The sequence below is a fragment of the Heteronotia binoei genome, chromosome 11, assembly GCF_032191835.1.
Source record: "Heteronotia binoei isolate CCM8104 ecotype False Entrance Well chromosome 11, APGP_CSIRO_Hbin_v1, whole genome shotgun sequence".
Classification (NCBI taxonomy): Eukaryota; Metazoa; Chordata; class Lepidosauria; order Squamata; family Gekkonidae; genus Heteronotia; species Heteronotia binoei.
The window spans coordinates 50,399,997-50,419,059 of NC_083233.1; the positions used below are offsets into that span (position 1 = coordinate 50,399,997).

The window sequence follows — 19,063 nt, forward strand, 5'->3', positions numbered from 1 at the left end:
TGGCCAACTGTGTTGTATAGTACCTTGTCATACAGAATAGCGTACCCTTCCTCTTCAATTCCAGAATTTCTTCTTTCTCATCCTTCTTCCTGGTCACAGAACTTGAGCATAATTATTTTGAATTTCTTTCTATAATGCTTTATTAGGGTTAGAGTTCACTGTAAATAATGGGAACTGATTGGCTCTCTACCAATCCCTATCTTCAGATCTTTGAGAATATAGGAACTGTGACCAGCACACTGTGCTGATGTGTGTGGGATGAGATAACATTTTGTGGTGATGAGATCACACAGACTTGGGCAGGGACCAGACACTCACCAAACAATGCGTAGCATCTCCATGGAAACTAAAAGTCAAGGCCATTAACGTGTGTGTGCAGCTTTCCCATGGGTGTGGGCAGTATATGTGATGTAGCCTCCTAAAATGCTGTAGGTTTTTTCTGTTTTTAAATAGCATGAAATGCAGAAGGCTGTTTTATAAGCCAGATGCAGAGGCCACACTATCTGTATAGCTCTTATTTTTAAATTAGGGTGATTCCCTAATATCCTAAGAAATTTTACATCCCTGTCCTATGAATATTTACTGAGGAGTCCTATTCCACTCAATGCAAATTACTGTCAGGTAAGAGTGCATAGAATTGCAGACTTTTACTCTAATCTCTGCTTCTGTTTTTACACTTCCCCAAGATGGGGTTTACTCATTGGCTGGTAACTAATGTTTTATTGAATTGCGCTGTGTTGCGCATGCACGTCTGGAGTATTGTCCTACACAGTGCAGTGCATTTTGCAGCTGTCACAGTGTGCCTTTGAGGACAGCCAGGCTCCTATAAAGCTCCTGCTAAAATTGTAGATAGAGCTTAATTTCTCAGTTGGAGTTTTGTGCTGATGCATTGTTGCCTGCCTTTAAATGTGAGCTGTTTTGTGAAAGTGGTATAAATGCTTGACATTTGAGACATTCAGATAGTAAATTTTCTTTTTTGCTTTCTTCCACATCTTTGCAGCTATCATACTGATGTGGCATTAGAGACTCAGTCTTTGTGTTTTTAAAATACAGGTGCATGTCATTTAGAGCATCCCCATCACCAGCATCAAGCTTAGTTGGAGGTCTGTGCTGCTAACCATTTGTTCTGGATGTTGTGTTGAAATCCTAGGAAGCAAATTTATTTTCTTGCTGTCTTCCAGCCTCCTGCCCCGACTCCTTCCAAAAGCAGCTAGTCACACAAGAAAACAATGAACTTTATCACTGTGTGATTTACTTGGCACCTGGAGATTACCACTGTTTCCACTCGCCTACTGACTGGACAGTGTCTCATCGGCGTCACTTCCCAGGTAGGCTTGATTTTAGAGGTGAAGCCACTATGTAATTGAGAAACTCTTTTGGTGCACTATGAAAAACAGTGTACTAGAAATGCATGTTTTCTCACTAGGCTATCCCAGATGTTGAATTGCTTGGAGAACTCTAATGCTTCTCTGGCAATATGTATCTTGGGAGACATTTATTGTATGTAATGCCAAGGGGCTCTCCCAAAATGTCTGGGTTACCCCAAAACATCCGAAGTCTCTATCTCTCTTCCTGAGGTCTGCAGTATCACATTTAGAAGTGATGCAGTCAGGGAAGGAGTTCTTACCTTTGCAGCTTGTCACACATCCAACAACTCATTTACACTGGGTCTTAGCTGCTTCTCATGCATAGCCCATGTGCTAATGCTGTGTGTACAGCAGCAGCAGTTTAAATGACACAATGAGCATATGAAAGATCAGTTCTCTGTGAAGAACAAGGGTGAGTTTTTGCTTGCTTGTGCCACTTTTAAATCAGGCTTGAGTTCTGTCTGTTGCTGCCTTCTCCTAGTTTTGACTTTGCATTGAGCTTTATTGGGACAAAATCAATTACAGCCTTGTTTGGCAGCTCTATGCTCCTCTTTTGGGGCAGGGGTTGGCATGCTGATGGCAACATACTTTTCAGAGGTGAGTTCCCAAGCATTTTATTTACTTGGAAAGAAAAAAGAGATGTATTAGATTCTGAAGCACTATTCAAATCCCATTGCTTTAGACACAGGTGTTGCATCTGATTCCTATATGCCATCTGGCATGGCTTGGGTAGGTGTCTAAACTAGAATCTCCCATGAAGGTCATGGTGACCACATCTGTTTTGGTAGCAAATCAGAATGATTTGCCTGTAGGCTCACTGAGGGATTGGGAAAGGGTGCCTGCCCCGTACTTGCATCTTCCTCACTGTCTTCAGCCTTTGAATGTTTGGCACCATGCACATGTGCACGGCCGGGGGGACGCCTCTCCTGCTGTGTCTGGTCCAACTCACTGGAGCATCTCTTGCCGTTTGCACTCCACTCCTATTTGGAGATGTCTTTGAAAACACATTACTTGTCACAGGCATAAGCCAGCTCCTTTCTTGCCCTAATTTCAGGGAGATAAGGGTAGGAGATGGGGAAATGGCTGTTAAAGCTAAGCACTTTAGCACTTGCTAAAAATTGCCTTTAAGACACAGATCAGTGAAATGCTGTAGTTATATAGATTCCTTTCACATATTCTGAACATGATGGAGGGAAGGCTAGGCTAAAAGACACTGCAAGTGATGCCTTGTATGCATCCCTGTGAAAGACAGGATTTTAAAATGGGGAAGGGTAATGATCATATCCTTCTTCGTTCTCCTCCTTTTGCTACAGACTGCCTTGGTATTTATTGCTCCTGACAAACTAGTTTGCTTTAGAATGACCATGGAATAAAATAACTGCATTCCTCCCCAAAAAAGAACTTGATGCCACTAGGGACTGTAATAAAAATTGATCTTCTCTTGTTTTTATTTTACTGCTATTTGGCTCGTATACTACAGTGATCCTGACCCACAAGTCCTGAGCGTTTTGTCCTGTAAGTCGTTCCTGATCATATGACCCCATACTTATATTAGCTGGATGAGTAAAAGACAGGCTTTCCCCCTTCTCCTTGTTCACTCAGGCTCCCTGATGTCTGTGAATCCTGGGGTTGCTCGCTGGATCAAGGAACTCTTCTGCCATAATGAACGAGTAGTCCTCAGTGGTTGCTGGAAACACGGCTTTTTTTCTTTGACCGCAGTTGGAGCACAAAACGTGGGGTCTATCCGCATCTATTTTGACCGAGTGAGTAGGAATCTTTTTTTAAGAGGAAGCAATGGCAGAGTTATGCAGGAGGTGCAACTGTTATGTCTGTCTCAAAATTCAGGGGTTTTTTTAACAAAAGGTGCAAGCAGGCAAAGCTACCAAATGCTCTGTCAGTTTCCAAAGTAGCCTCAAGTCCCCTGAATCTGCTTTTTAGTTCCGTTTCTGAATCTATGTTGTGTAGAAGAGGCCACAGTTTAGCAATATAGTATATGCATGCAGGTCCTGGGTTCAGCCCCTGAAACCTTCAGGGAAATAGACCTTTGATAATAGGACTGGGAGGGACCTTTGCCTGCGACACTGGAGTGTAACTGCCAGTCACAGTAGGCAGCATTGGGGTAGCAGAGGGACAACATTTGTATAATAATGTGGAACTTTAGCCCACCCAGATGTGGAAGACTTAGTATGCGTACAACCAGTAATGTATCCAATTATCTTTTCTTTAAAAACCAGTTCCTGTAGAAATGCCTGCTTGTTGCTGCTGTTACTTTTAGATTAATTCAGGTATCCACTTTTCCTTCCTTGGGTAAAAGCTAAGGAAGCAGTTGAATACTATTTTAGTAGTAGAGGGTATTGGGTAGAAATTTCTTTGCCATAAGTTTGCAAGTAGGCACTTCTCTTGTTAGCTCTGGTCACTGTTGTCTCTAGGCAGGTGAATGCCATAAAAGTTGGCTCTTTTTCTTTAACCCCCAGAAGACTAAGCTGGCAGATTGATTATTGAGGGGGGGAGGGTAACTGCCTTAACCTTTCAGGCAGGGTATAATGGCAAGGTTTCTTACTCCTTGAGTAATGAAGATGCTAAGTAACATCACTTTCTGTTCTGTCTGTGCAGGACCTGCGTACAAACAGCCCCCGATACAGCAAAGGCTCCTATAATGACTTCAGCTTTGTAACCAACAACAACAAAGAGGGCATTCCCATGAGAAAGGGAGAACATTTAGGAGAGTTTAACCTGGGATCAACCATCGTCTTGATTTTCGAGGCACCGAAGGACTTTATTTTCTACCTGAAACCTGGCCAGAAAATCCGCTTCGGAGAGGCCCTGGGATCTCTTTAGAGCCTCCACTGCCAGAGGGGATTTTATATGCAATAGGGACTCAATTTGAAAAAGGAAAAGTTTATCTAAGGTGGGAGTATTGCTCAGCAGGAACTGAGTGAGGACACTTGTTCTTAAACTGGGGGTGCACAAGTGCATACCCACTATGAGAGCTGCATACATATCAGGGATCGTGGCCTTTAAGAATGTTGACCAGGGTGGCTTTTCTTCTTCCCTGTGCCTGCAGTAACAATAGTTTCTCCCTTTATACTTCTATATGCAGCCCGCTTTTGCACAGAACCTCGAGGGCTGTGTTGAGCCAATATAGATTCTGCAGAAGGAGGAGAGGAAGCTGAGAGATTCCTCCTTTAAAGGGACACTAGCAGATTGACCTATGCACCATATTATTTTATTTGGTAAACTTGTTTCCCAAATTCTCTTCATACAAGCCTAATTCATTGTCAGTTTTAAAAATGTCCAATGCCAGCAAAATGAGAGAATTATCAAACATTCAAGCACCATTGGACTTATCTTTTTTTAAAAAAGTTAAATCTGTTACTCTCCCTTTAAAGCAGAAGTTTGCACTGTATTTTAAACCTCAAACACTGTGTCCACATTCCTTATTTGACTTGATTATGTTTGCTTTTAGGAAGCCTGTTTTACATATAGCTGTAGCTCACCCCAAACCTAATATTTCAGCTTACTCTTCTGGGCCTTAAAAGTTTTCTGCTCTGTATGGGAAATACCCAGACTCCTTTAAGTTCAAAACATTAAAAAAAACTACCCAGTTGACTTCATTTCTCTGTGCACAGCCAGTGGGAATTCTTTTGCAAGCAGTCAGTGAGTTGCCATGATTGGGGGGAGGAAAGAGGCAAACAGTGACAGTCTGCAGATGCAGAATTGAGGTAGCTATCAGATAGACTTTAAAAGAAAACATTTGGAATCTTCTGAGTAATCTAGTTCTTCTTGCATGCATTTGACTTTTCCCACTGTTTGCTGGACTTGCTAATATTTATGTCGCTTTCTTCAGAAGTTCAAATTTCCCCACGCAAGACCTGATGTCAAGAATTCTGTTCTGAAACATCATGAAAGTCTCAAAATTAATGCTCAGAAGGGGCTCCACTTAACATTATGCCTGTTTCTGAAAGTGACTGGTGCCAAAAGACAGGGATTCCTTTATTTAGAGTATGTTTTGTTTTTAAATGAATTGTTTTGAATTTAAGAAACAAGCGTACATAGATAAACATCAGGAGTGATGAGTTTATTTAGCTTTAAATTGTATCTTCCCTTTAAAAACACCTGTTGTGTATGCTTATCTTAAGCCTTATGTGTATATTTGCCAGCGCGCACACGCACCCAACCCACACGTGTGTGACCAGAAAGCGACTGTCTTCTTTTGATATAAAAGGAATATCAGGAAGAGAACGCTAAGCCCCCCCCCCAATACCTCCCCTGAAATACAGAGACGAAGGTGCCTGCTGTAGAAAAGAGCAGATCTTTCTGATGTGTGTGTCCTGCTTGAGGCATGAATGCTTCTACTGACCCCCGTCTTTCTGGTGGTGGGACTGACGTAGGGCAGAGACTTCTTCATGATACCGGGTCTGCCTCTCTTTACAGACTTTAGAAAAGCAGTTTTCTGCTCATTTCTTAAGCAGCCAATCACCCTCCTCTAACCCTAAAATGTCATGATGGTTGAACATCACACAAGAGGCAAAACCAGTTGAAAAGGGACAGCCATAAAGCAGCTGAAAATAGACAACAGGCACCAGAGGGATGGCCTTGTTCTAGCCACTGGAGGAACAAACTGCTCTCACTGAGGCTGCATAGCTGTCGCTGCTTTGAGTTCTCATGTCTTATTCCTCAGCCTATCTGTATTGTTCTGAACTCAAGGATGTTCTGCCTGTTCTGTTCAGCAGGATTCTACTGGATGGACATTCTGTGCTGAACTCTGTCATGTAGCAGCAAGGGCTGAAAAGGTCACATTGGTCCTAAATAAGTGGGACTGGGTTTCTTGGTGATGCTGTGAATTTCTCCTACATGGAGAATCCATTTAATTTTTCAACTGTATCAGTAGCACAGTATTTTTGTATGTCAAAATGTACAACTTATGGACATTAACTCATTAATTGCAAACATTTTTAAATAAAAGAAGTGACTTGCCCTGCTTGATTTTTTTTATAAAGACAAAGCACCTGGCCTTTTTACAGAGGCATCACTCCTTGCAAGACTTCATGGAGCTAGCAGGGCCTCTAGCCCCATCAAGGTTAACTGTTCCCATTGCACAAGCAGTGATTTAGCTGTTAAGAGCAGCTTGAATGTCCTGGATGCGTGTGCTGTAGGTCTGCATCTCTTCTCGCTCTTCTCCAAGTTTGCTTGTGAGGGACTGGATCTGCACTTTCAGCTGCAGAGAAACCAGAATGCAAAGCATTAGCAGTTGTCTGACAAAGAGGTTGGAATTTGTGCCTCTGTGAAATAATTTGTAACTTCTTACAGGGAACGCTAAAATAATAAAGTATCTGATTCAGATACATCAAGCGTTAACACTGCATACCCAAGCAGCTTTGGAACCATCTTCAAGTAACAAGGCCTTCTTAACAAGCAGCAATAAAAGATGCTAACACACTGGAAACTCTTGCGTGCCACTTGCTCACAAATAAATCATTTGGATTTGCCCCATCTTGTTCTCTTTTACTTCTGAAGGACAAACACAAAACTGACCCAAATGCAAGAAGGGAGCATGGATACAGAAACACTTCCTTTTAAAAAATTAATAAATGTACAGGGTCCATCACATGCCTTTTCTTGACATGGGGAAAAACATCTGTTGTGCTACCACCCAAACCATACCCAAGTATAATCTCTAACACTGTACTTCAGTGCAGTAATCTGGATAGACAGAATAAACAAGCAAGGTCAGGAGGCTGAACATTATTAGATTTAGAACAAAATACCAAATGCGCCAACAAAGGCAGAATGAAGAAAGTATGGGTGTTTCACAGCAAAGGAAAGCGGCAAGGGGATTATGCAGAATGTTAACACTACTAAGCCCTGATCACAGAATGTTCTACTTAAGGCTCCTGTACCTTGTTAATTTCATTAAACACATTTATCATTATTAGCTCCCAAAGCTACAAACTTCATTTTAAAAAAAATCAAAGCTGGTGAATTGCAGAAGCAAACAAAACAAATACTCTAGGTGTTTGTCACACAATTGGTTGTGTGCCTGTTCTGAGATGCAAGTCTCCCTTTTGCTTAGCTTCCCTTCGAAGATCCAACGTTTTCTTTTCAATTAGGGTAGCTATGCTAGTCTTTAGGATGCCACTGAACTGTGGCTTTTTTTCTGCAACAACTTTAAATATCTTAGCATCAACTTTTGCAGAAAAGATGCAGTGAATGGCTTCTTGCTAGACATGCATTTTAATATACAAAGTTAATTTTATTTCATCCTGTACTGCCTCAGTTCATGGCCCTTTAAACCTGTGTTTATTTTTAATCATGTCCTGTATGTCTGCATAATAAGGATCCGCCACATTTCAGCTGAAAGAAGTGGGCTCTAGTCACAAAAGACTAATAGGAGAAAAATTTTGTCACTTTAAAGATATCAGATTCCAGATTTGTTCTGTTCATTTTCTTGTCTTTTTTTTACTGTCAGCCATTAGTGCTAATGGGCAAATCCAGTATACTTTCATACAGTTAACACTAAGATGGACTTGCATTTGTACCTGATCTAACTCTCCTTTTACTTGTTGCACAAATGCTTGCTCCTCAGTTCCTGTACTCATTTTTAGCCACTTCAGCAAAATGCGTTGTCTTCTCTGGCATGATCTGAAAGAAAAAAACCCCTCTCAGTGTTCCCTGTTTGCAAATGATGGTGAGCAAGAAGGCTATTTTCCTCACTTCCTAATCATGTAGGCCACTACAACTTTGCACTACTAAAGTTTGTATAAGATGCTCACCACGTTATGAACATTTTCTTCTTCACAGAATTGTGATGCAGGCCACTAATATTTCCATTTAGCAGATGGGAACTGAAGCTGGAAGATTACTGTGTTGGCTATGGCCATCCTCAGCAAATCCACAGTTTATTACACCCCCCACCAAACAATCTGCTTTATCAAATGGTGCATCAGCATCCGAAAATAACAAAGTGATTCCATTTCTACTTTTTCCTCTTAGTGCTACTAACTACAGTCTATATCTTTCTTTCATAAACGGAGTGTACTTATGGAACAATTTAATCCTGCAGCTCAGTACCTTTCTGTTTGCTTGCTTTCTAAGTGCTGGTGCTCATATATAAGGGGGCACTGCTGCCACCAATTTCCCCCCTCAGGACTTGATAGAGCCCTCACAAGAAGTGCCAGAAGTCAGTAACTACTTCAGTCCATTACTGACTGCAACATTCTGTAGTCCTGGTTTGATGGGAAAACTGGACATTACACCTTTTCGTTCTAAACAATGCTTATTGTTTCAGATGTTTGACCAAACTATAGCAAACAAGGGAAAACAAATAACAGCAAACTATCTTCCTTTGATTAGCAGGTGAGTACATCTAAATAGAATAAGAATGGAATCAATAACTCCTTGCAGTCCTAGGAAGCAAGGTATTACATGGTCCAGTGTTTGTAGCCATTGCAGGAGGAGGATCACATCAGTGTAGCAGCCCAAAGAGAATCCCAGTAAAAGACTCCTAACAGTTATTATGCCTAAGGCAAAGCCCCAAGTGCAAATGAGGAAGGGTACATCTCTACACACTTCAGTTCCTGCTGATTTCTGTGATAGCATTCCATTTTCTGCCCGATCTGTCGGAGCTCAGCCTTCAGCTGCTTATGAACTTCTGCCTCTCGTGTGGAACTGTCCATCTGATTGTCTTGTTGGCCTACAACCAAAACAAAGGATTACATCATTCCCGCTGCTTAGCTTCCAGATCCTGTACTGAATTCCAAGATATTTCTCCCCCCCCCCCTCACATATTTTCTACCATGGGACTGCCTCCTCTCCTGAAGCACAGATGATCACTGCATAGTTCAGAAGCCCCAATGCATGCTGACAAAAGAAAGAGTTTTACTCCTTCTGCCAGTGCTCATATGAGCAGCACTATTACCTGCCCTTCCATAAAGGGAGGAAGGGCCCTTGCTTCTGACAAAGTCTGCTGGCAAGAGCAAGTCTTCTCTTTGGCCTGTTGCTACTCTCTCTTTCCAGGGGGCTGTTATTGGAGGGCTTGTAGTATAGCACTTAGGGTGAAAGCTCAAAGACTTCTCCTCACCCTGGAAATGAGAGAAAACAAAAATTCAAATACTCAGCCAACCAAATTCTGCTTTGTGGTTTCTATTTAAACATGTTATAAGGCTTGCAAAGCTGTTGTATGGAGTTTTATGTATGTTAATATCCAATAAGCTTTTAAGACAAACTATATTAAATGCTGGAAATCCACAAATGGATCACTTTTTAAATAAAAAGAAAATTCCATGGGGCGGGGGGGGGGGAGAATGGTGGGATGTATTGGGGCCATAGCACTGGGGACAGGATTCAACCATTCTCCCACATGTCATTTCCCCAAGACTTCCTCTCTTCCTAGACCAATAATTAGCACTAGTAGGGAAAGGACAGCTAGATGTCTGTCTTCTTTCTCTGCCAGGACTAACACCAAGGGATGGTAGAGAATTTCAATCTGGAAAATGGTATGAGAGACACCACCCCCTTACCAGAAGTTGTATTGCACCTTCCCCAGTTCCTTATTAAGGTTTTTTAAAAAATACATCAGGAGATAAATAATTTGGCCCATGGCCACTGTGACTGCGTTTTAGAAGTTGCCAGTTCCTTGGCTTTAGCAAACTGTAAACGAGGTCAACTGCCCTTCATATGACCACTGTCTTCTGCATGAAAACTCACCATTTTCTCTCCGTTTCTCAGTCGTGGCACAAAGGAGGAAGGGGGCAACAACTCCAGCTTTGGACAGGCTGTGCTATGTGGCACACCAGATTTGAGAAGGGGAGGTGACGAACAGCTGGAGTCTCCTGATGAAGCAAGGCGACTACTTTGCTCGTTTAGGGTTGAATGCAAAGAGGCACTAACTGGAGGACATGGTTTGCTCAGAGCATTTTGCTGCAAAGGCCCACTTAGAGCTCCTAGTCTAGAAGGGAACAAGACAGACAAGATAGTTTTCTCTTTTGAGAGAATCCAGACACAGATATCCTTGACATGAAAGAGGAAGATGCAGAAAACCTATACTACCTTCTACAGACATACACTGGTTTACTAGAAGGGATGCCAATGTAGCTTCCAAGGTGGCTTACAATTTAGCAAGCGATAATCAGTAGGGATTTCATATACATGTTTTATTCTGGTTACAAAAATATATGTGCCTATTTGATGACTTGGAAAAACGGAAAATAGGTAAACCTATGATCTGAGCAACAGGTACAATCTTCTTGCATGAAGCTTTTCTCTGCAAGTACAGTGCATGACTGTTTTTTACTTTTATTTAAGCAAAGGATAAGATGTCAAACTCCTAACACATCCTCTAGAAACTCTTAACAGTTTATCTTACAACAGAAACACTGTTCTTCCAGATTTTTGTATTTTGTCAAACCTATAATTCTCATGGCATAAAAAGAGTCCTGCTCTTCTTTTTTACAACTTCATCAAGAAAACAACTCCAAAACTGCAGCAGAATTTCATGGGAGGACCAGAATGCTTACTTGGCTAAAAGTGGCTAGATCTCACTACTCACAAAAGGGCACTATATCAGCAAGTTGCAGTGGGAGCCCTTAACCAAAGCTTGCTCAGGCTGCAGGCTGCCATGCCTGAGACTGGTGTGTCCCTACCTGTTCCAGTTGGAGCTTGGCATTTCCAATCTCTCCAAAGACTGCAGCAGGAAATCAGGCCTGCGAGGCTGCAGCCTTCTCTGCTGGACTGAGTGCCTGTGCATAAGAAAGAAGGCATGATGGAGCTTTTTTAATCTGTATTTTAATTAGGATCTTTTAATGTTCTGTTCTTATTTCATTTTTATAAACTGCCTCAGGTAGGTTCCTTAAGAGGCAGCAAATAAATGTTCTAAATAAATAAATAAGCCAGAAAAACAGCTATTCTGTGCCAAGACTGGCGAGTCTGTTCTACATGGAGATGTTGTTCTCCATCTCTCTCCCCTACGCCACCATCCCTAGGGTTAGCTTCTCTGTACATCTTAAGAAGCACTGCATTTGTTAATAAAAACAGAACCTCTTTCAGATCCTCTCTCTTCCATACTATATACAACCCTGAGCGCTAATAAAACCCCTTGATTGACTCTTACACATTTCCAGTTTTCCCAAAGATCTCCCCCTCCATAGTTTTCCATAAGGTAACATTTCATCATATTTTCCAAAGAAATGTTATGCATGTCAAGGTATTCTTGCCTGGGTAGGTCTTCATTTTAGATAGAACTACAAATCAGAAACATAGGGCTGCATTTCTGTGTAGAGTTCTTTACCACCATCACAAGCAGTGCTTTCCCTGTCTTCTTACCGCCACTGGTAGCGGACAGCCAATTGGTGAAGGAGGGGTGGGAAACTGTCACACAGCAGGTGATGTCAAGACACTGCAGATGCCATTATCAATAGCATCTCTGTGTCACCCCATAACAGGCAGTTCCATCTTTAAGAGAGATCTGCTCCTACTCTTAAACTCCATGGCCTGTGAGAGAAGAGCCAAGACTGGGCTGCTGTGGCTGCTTTCAAAGCAGGAACTGCCCTGTATGTGGCACCCAAGAATATACAACCTTGCACAAATAGAACAGCTGTGGATATCTGGATAGGCTGTGTATTAAGAGGAAAGGAAATCTAACTTGTCCCAGTTCAGAAGTTCAAGAATAAGTTAGCAACGAGAGTGAAAGAATTTTCTTTTCAACTCACAACTCAGTAAGGATGGAGTCTCCAGCAGCCAAGTATAGTGGTAGTTCTTCACTTTGAGCAGGCCTTAGCCCAGAGCACAGACTTGATACTTTTCCACTACCTCCATCAGAAGTTGCATTGGGTATTGGCACCTTGAACGAAACTCGTTTCTTGAGTGGGGCCCCTGGAAGAGATAGGCCTTGTTTCTGGCAGAGAGCCTTCTGCTTCCAGAGCATGGCACAACGATAGACCAGATGGTGGTAGTGGCTAGCCACCTGCAATTGGAAAACAGCAGTAGACTGTAGGATGCATGGAAGACAGCACCACAAGGGAAGGGAACAGGTGCTTGTCAGTCTGCTCCAAGAAAAAGATGGGCAGGCAGACCTAGTGGTGATGGATTGATCATGAGTCCTTGGCCTGGATCACACATGTCAAGAAGCACCAAGGTAAAGTCAGGCTAGTTCCTGTCACTCATCTCACCCCTTCAGGATGCAGCTCACTCTCTTTTGGCTGCACTGAGCTGAACTAAGGCACTAAGAAGATGACAGGTGACAGCCTGACTTTCCATCAGGGAAAAATGACAACTTCACTAGTGGCTTTGGGCTTCCCAAGTCATCCATCTTGTCCTGAAGCACAGCTGACGATCCAATTATCCCTTCCAGCAAATAAAAAGGTAAAGGTAGTCCCCTGTGCAATAATAATAATAATAATAATAATAATAATAATAATAATAATAATAATAATAATAATAATAATAATAATAATAATAATAATAATAATAATAATAATAATATTTTATTTATATCCCGCCCTCCCCGCCGAAGCAGGCTCAGGGTGGCTAACAACATAATCAGTCTGTACAATGAGTTATACAACAAATTTTAAAATCAACATTAAACTTAAAACATTCCAATTTAAAATTAACATTTCTGGTGCTATTCTATTAGATGCAAGTATGTATGATGGCGGAATCACTTAAGACGAGTCCATCAGTCAATCAATCAGGTAAAGGCCATCCTAAAGAGGAAGGTCTTGCAGGCCCTGCGGAACTGTTCAAGGCTCCGCAGGGCCCGCACTTCTTCCGGGAGCTGGTTCCATAGGTGTGGAGCTGCAATGGAGAAAGCCCGTGTACGAGTATTCTGTAATTTTGCCTCCTTCGGCCCGGGGATAGTCAGTTGGTTCTTCCCCACTGACCTCAGTGCTCTCTGGGGTTCATATGGGGAGAACCAGTCGTTTCTGACTCTGGGATGACGTCACATCATGACATTTTCACGGCAGACTTTTTATGGGGTGGTTTGCCATTGCCTTCCCCAGTCATCTACACTTCCCCCCCAGCAAGCTGGGTACTCATTTTACTGACCTCGGAAGGCTGAGTCAACCATGAGCCAGCTATGTGAACCCAGCTTCCACCAGGATTGAACTCAGGTCGTGAGCAGAGCTTGGATTGCAGTACTGCAGCTTACCACTCTGCACCACAGGCTCTCTTTCAGTAAATACATGTGTATTATTTCAGCATCAGAGAAAACCACATCCCCCAGAGATAAGGCTGTGGGATTCTAAGGCATATTTACACTATCACAAGAGCACGAAGCTCAGTCTGTGGGAAACCTAGCCTATGCTGCACAAGTACTCTGTCACATGAAATGAGTAGACCCTATATACTGACCCAAATGTAAATTCTGCTGTGATCTAAGCTAAGCCTTTGCAGCCTTGAAGGATTAATATAAAGTCCAAGTCTGGTGCAGCAGGCAGCCGAGGATGTCTGAAAATGGGAAACTCAGAATCAAGCTAATTTTTGGCTATGGAACCTGCCTGGTGGTCCTGAACAAGCCACTGTTCTGCATATTACCATTCTGCTCTGCAAAACCGGAAGCCTTCCTCCAGTCAAGAGAGCCTTCCATCTTAAACAGCTCTTCTACCAGAGGAAGTACTACTTTAAGTTGGAGCAGAAAGTTTTCCAGTGTTGCTAAGCAGTGTTCTTTGATATGGGCCACTCTTTCTTAGGCCCATGCAGTGCTTTTTCAACATGGGGTCCCCTGAAGAAAAAACATGCTTAGACATGCGTAAAGATAGCATAAGCCCAACTTGGAGTAGTCTGGGAAGACCCAGACCATCCTAAAGCCCATCTCAACTCTTTTTACCTTCAGCTGGTGTTGGGCTTGCAGCTTCCCTCGGAATTGTTTCATGCCAGCTGCATATCTCAGGATGCGTGTCACACCCTCCTGCAACAAGTCAGCCCGGTAAACCTCCACAGCTTTCTCTATTCGTGCCTTTTTCCGTTGCCGTTCCAGGACAGATCCTATCCAAGCATCAAATACCTGCGGTAAAGATACACAAGGAACTGGAATGGAACACTGCATTTCACCAGAGGATTTCTTCTCTTGGGTGGAATAGGAAGGTACCCCAAGAGGACTGTTCTTCTCAATCATTCAGTAGACAAGGACAAAGTCATTATGCAGAGCCTTCTTTCCTGCCTGCTGGGAAGAGGCTCTGCCAGTTCTGGGACTACAGAAGTGAAGACAAAATACTTTTAAGTTTTGCTAACACAGGCAGAGGAAACAGAGACCCTGAAAGAGGGGATTCTTAAGGGTGCTGCCAGTTTGCTACATTTCTTCAGAGATAGTAAGTAAGTAAATTTATTTTTGTATCCCGCCCTCCCCCGCCAAAGGCAGGCTCAGGGCGGCTCACAGACATGGCAATTTACGTGTTCCAGCTGGATAAGCAACATCACTTGGGAGTGTAACATCATTCCATCAAAGAGAATAAACCCTTGAGAGGGATGCTGAAAAGATGAGGACATCCTGGGTGGCAGTCTCACATAGTGGGACTCATCACAGTTGGGAGTACCTGCCATCCAAATAGTTCAATGGCTACACCAGGGGTCCCCAACCTTTTTGAGCCTGTGAGCTCCTCTGGGATTCAGATACAGTGTGGTGGGAGCAGCCACAAAATGGTTGTCACAGGAGGCAAAGCCAGGCACAAAATGGCTGCAGCATCTTATTTTCAGTCACACAGTGAAGATCCCTGTGCTGTGATGGCAGCTGTTCCCACAGCAGCGTATTTAAAAATCTGAACAGCCAATCAAATATGCAGCGGCCAATCAGAAATCTTGCTAGGCAAAAGCCCTACCTGGCTTAACTTGGTGAGCACTAGGAAAAGTTTAGGTGGACACTATGGCACTCGCAAGCATCACATTGGGGACCCCTGGGCTATTGCATAGCTGATGCTACTTTGAGCCATGACAACAAAATTAGGGTGAAGGAGGTCAGAAGGAAGATGGAATGTTCCACTTGTTTTGGAGGCATCCTGCCAGGGCTGACTAGGATAGGGTGATGAGAAACAAAGCTGCAGAAAATATAGCAGAGGAGAAGACAAGGAGGCTTATGAGCCTTCCCTGGAGCTCATGGATACTCTTAGCAGAGAAGGTATCAGGATCTCCTAGAATTTCCTGGCCCTGCCCTCAAAGCAAAAAAGAGCAGTAATCAATTCAGGGTTGCCTTCTTACACCAATGGAGAATGAGGCCATTTTGCCCCAATCAAATGGAAATAAAAAACATTCCTTGAGAGATGTATTCTTATAGAAAAACATAACACATTCAAGTAGGTAGCTGCGTTGGTCTTAAACCAAGCTTTGAGTCCAGTGGCACCTTTAAGACCAACGAAGTTTTATTCAGACTTTCATGTGCACACACTCTTCTTCATATAGAATGAAATGCAAATTACCAGTCCATACACATAGATGAGCAGGGAATTAGCATACAGCATAATAAAGATATTTAACAGATTCAAGGATAAACAGGAACAACAAACAGTTTATGGTTACTCTTTGTTCGGGTTTAATTCTGGTGGGGGGCCACAGTGAAGGAAATAAATATGTCAAAATTGGAGATCTCTAGGCAGATGTATCCTTAATTGTGGAATGCTGACAGCAATTAACTGAGACTTTACCACTCCACCTGTCTCTACTTTACACTCCACCTGTCTCTACTTCAAGCATGGAGGGAACCATACAGAAACTTTTTTGAAGTAGGGCAACTTGCTGTGTAGAGTTATCTCCCCTGTCCCCAGACCAAAGAAATACATTCCAATCTAACATTCCAAATTACATTACATTCTGCTATTATGTTACATTACTGTCTACTATTCTAATCTATTATTTTAAATAAGAAATAAAATAAAATAAAGAGGATGTATGGCCTTTCTGGAGAATTGGTAATATAAATGTAAGGGATGAATGAGGTTAGAATATGTAGTGAGATAAGAAACCAATATCCCTGTTAAGTCCTGGGGATTTCATTATTAAGTGTTGTAGTAACTTGCAACTCAGCACGCAAGTCATTCTTCACTTTAATCCTTAATTCAAGGCTCTCACAATTGGCAGTAAGATGGCAAAATGAATGAAAGGGGGGAAAACTCAGAAAAAAGGAAGAAGTGGAGAGTTGTAGCACAATTGGACAAAGTCTAAGCAAAGACTTGATTAAGGCAGAAAAAAAGTTGGAGGCCAAATCTTTGTGGCCAGGATCCAGAGAGGGGCTCACTTTGAAACACAAGACCAAAGTCCCTTTGGGCAGTAACTGTGTGTTTTTTTGGACTTTTACTTCTCAATGTCACATAAAGAGTTGGAAAGTGAGGGGGAAAGACACTTCAGCCTTTTCCACACTGGTGATTTCCCCAAGTTTCATACTGTTGAGAAGTTTTCTTCATGCTTCCTCACAGTATCATAGTGCCACTGGGGAAAGGCTATGGCTCAGTGCTAGACTGTCTGCTTTGTATGCAGAAGGTCCCAGGCTCAATCCCCGGCACTGCTGTTTAAAAGGACCAGGTAGGAGGTGATGTGAAAGACCTCCCCAGAAACCCCAGAGAGCTGCTGCCAGTCTGAGTAGACAATATTGAAGCTGATCGACTAGTGGCCTGATTCAGTATAAGGCTATGCCATGTGTATTCACTTGGGTTTTCTTGTATTTTCTGTGCTTTCCCAACCCTGCTTTGCTCTGATATTTCGGGAAACATCACATTTTCCACATGCTGCCCACACAGGAGCCATTTTCCTTGTCCTAGTCCATAGAGTAGCCGTTCCCCCCTCCCACCTGTTTGCCACAAGGGAGTTGTATTGAGTTTGTTTTTCAATCAGCAGTTGGCATATATGTAATAGTTTACACACACACACACCTGTAGTGCAGGAGGGATTGGGAAATCGCCACCACAGGGGAAATGAGGGGAGGGCTGCCATCTGGAAGCCTCTTTGACACTGTGCTGCATTAGCAGCTGTAGCAACACCAGGGCTTCCATGCGGAAGTGTTGCCACGGGAGGAAGGTCTTCATGTTCTCACTCCTCAACCGCCTCTGAACCTCTTCCTTCCCAACTGTATAGCACTAACTAATTATTTCACTCCTGGATACCAAGTCTTACCTTCCCCTGCAGTGAGAGGGACCAGTGCCACAGCGCTCGCACTGTTTCCTGCTGTTCCCACCGCCTGTGTGTCAACTGTTGATGAGAGGGGGGAAAAAAAAGCCTCACATAAGCCCATGTGGTCCAGGTTACCAAGTTGTACAGTTTTCAGACAACAAACTCAGCCTGATGTGGAAGAAAGGGATAGTAACAGAAGATGGTCCGACACACAGCTCAGTATCCTTTTAAAGGATCTTGCATTGCTCTCTCTTTCTAGCTTTGGCTCACAGAACAGCTGCCCAATGCCAAGGCACCGGCAGCTATCTCCCATTGTTTTGTTTTGTGCTATCAAGTGACAGGTGACTTATGGCAACCCTGTGGGGTTTTCAAGGCAAGAGATGTTCAGAGGTGGTTTATCATTGCCTACCTCCATGTCACACCCCTCGTACTCCTTGGCAGTCTCTCATCTTAATACTGGCCAAGGCTGACCCTGCTTAGCTTTTGAGATCTGACAAGATCAGGCTAGCCTGGACTATCCAGGTCAGGGCCATCATCCATTGTAGAGAGGAGTAATTAAAACCAGGTATTCTGCTACCAAGCTCAGCTTCAGCTGAACTCCCTTTCCTTCCTCTATAGACAGAGCCACTCAGAAAACACAGAAGTCATCAGGTCCCACCAGCCAAAGAAACTTCTCTTTTGAACTCATAATTCCAACATAAGCTATTGCGACAGGAGGACTGGACAAGATTTTGTGCCTGATCTCACCTGAGTCTTCCACAATGAGAAGCAGGTAGCGAAAAGCCTTTGGGTCATCAGTTGATCTCCTTGTCTCTTCAGAAGCTTTGGGAGAAAATAAGCACAATGATTGGCAATTCTATTGCCTGAGGGTACAGTTGCCAACTCTCACCTGGGAAATTCCTGAAGATTTGGGGGTAGGAAGGGAACATTGGAGGAGAGGCCACTTAGCGTGAATGGGATGTCCGTCAGACTTACACTCTATGGTATATCATACTGTTTACCCTCTGAAGTTGCCATTTCTTCCAGAACTCTACACTTTGGGAATCAGTTGCAATGCCAGGAGAACTCCAGCTATACTTTGAGGTTGATATCTCAACCTTAGGGATCTCTCAGGGAGTTCTCTCTGTGCTTCAGGACTGCAGCACCAGAGGATATTCAGTGTTGCAGCCACTAGGAGACTATTAGCCCCTGCAGCAAAATTAGGCAGAGTGTAATTTATTTCTGCACGGCTAATTATACTGCTGCCACTAATGGGGAGAGGGAGTACCACACCACTGATTCCTCCAAGCACCATCAAATGATTCTGGAAAAGGAAACAAGTGATTAGGCACACTAACGCTAGGAAGGAAAAAAAATCTCTTTCACCTATCTAGGTTTCTGTCTTGGCTAAACTGGTTTCCAATGTATTAGCCTCTTTCATCCTATTACTACTGATTCTAGGCAGTTATTCAGGATATCCACTGCCATATCTGGAGCAGTGAACATTGCTCATAGAGACCAATGATACATATTTCCATACAAGTCTGCATAGGAGTCTGTGTTCTGTCTAGGAGGAAAAAGGAGCCACTGCTGTGACACTCCCCATTCCATCCTTCCAGTCTTTC

General features: G+C 43.0%; 2 protein-coding genes across 4 annotated transcripts in view; one reads left to right on the forward strand and one right to left on the reverse strand.

Annotated features, from left to right (window-relative positions):
- Positions 1-6,344, forward strand: part of PISD (phosphatidylserine decarboxylase) — a 68,008-nt gene extending 61,664 nt beyond the window's left edge. For all 3 annotated transcript variants that reach the window (XM_060250360.1, XM_060250359.1, XM_060250362.1), the window contains exons 6-8: positions 1,182-1,328; positions 2,970-3,130; positions 3,981-6,344. In XM_060250360.1, coding sequence (XP_060106343.1) covers positions 1,182-1,328; positions 2,970-3,130; positions 3,981-4,205 — 533 coding nt within the window. In that variant the 3' untranslated portion in view covers positions 4,206-6,344. The remainder of the gene's footprint in view (positions 1-1,181; positions 1,329-2,969; positions 3,131-3,980) is intronic.
- Positions 6,200-19,063, reverse strand: part of SFI1 (SFI1 centrin binding protein) — a 28,746-nt gene continuing 15,882 nt past the window's right edge. Inside the window, exons 14-23 of the mRNA XM_060250348.1 lie at positions 18,207-18,281; positions 17,463-17,537; positions 14,194-14,370; positions 12,074-12,327; positions 11,009-11,104; positions 10,074-10,314; positions 9,286-9,448; positions 8,937-9,060; positions 7,907-8,009; positions 6,200-6,585 (exon numbers count right to left, since the gene is read on the reverse strand). Of these exons, the coding sequence (XP_060106331.1) occupies positions 6,478-6,585; positions 7,907-8,009; positions 8,937-9,060; positions 9,286-9,448; positions 10,074-10,314; positions 11,009-11,104; positions 12,074-12,327; positions 14,194-14,370; positions 17,463-17,537; positions 18,207-18,281 (1,416 nt within the window). The 3' untranslated portion in view covers positions 6,200-6,477. The remainder of the gene's footprint in view (positions 6,586-7,906; positions 8,010-8,936; positions 9,061-9,285; positions 9,449-10,073; positions 10,315-11,008; positions 11,105-12,073; positions 12,328-14,193; positions 14,371-17,462; positions 17,538-18,206; positions 18,282-19,063) is intronic.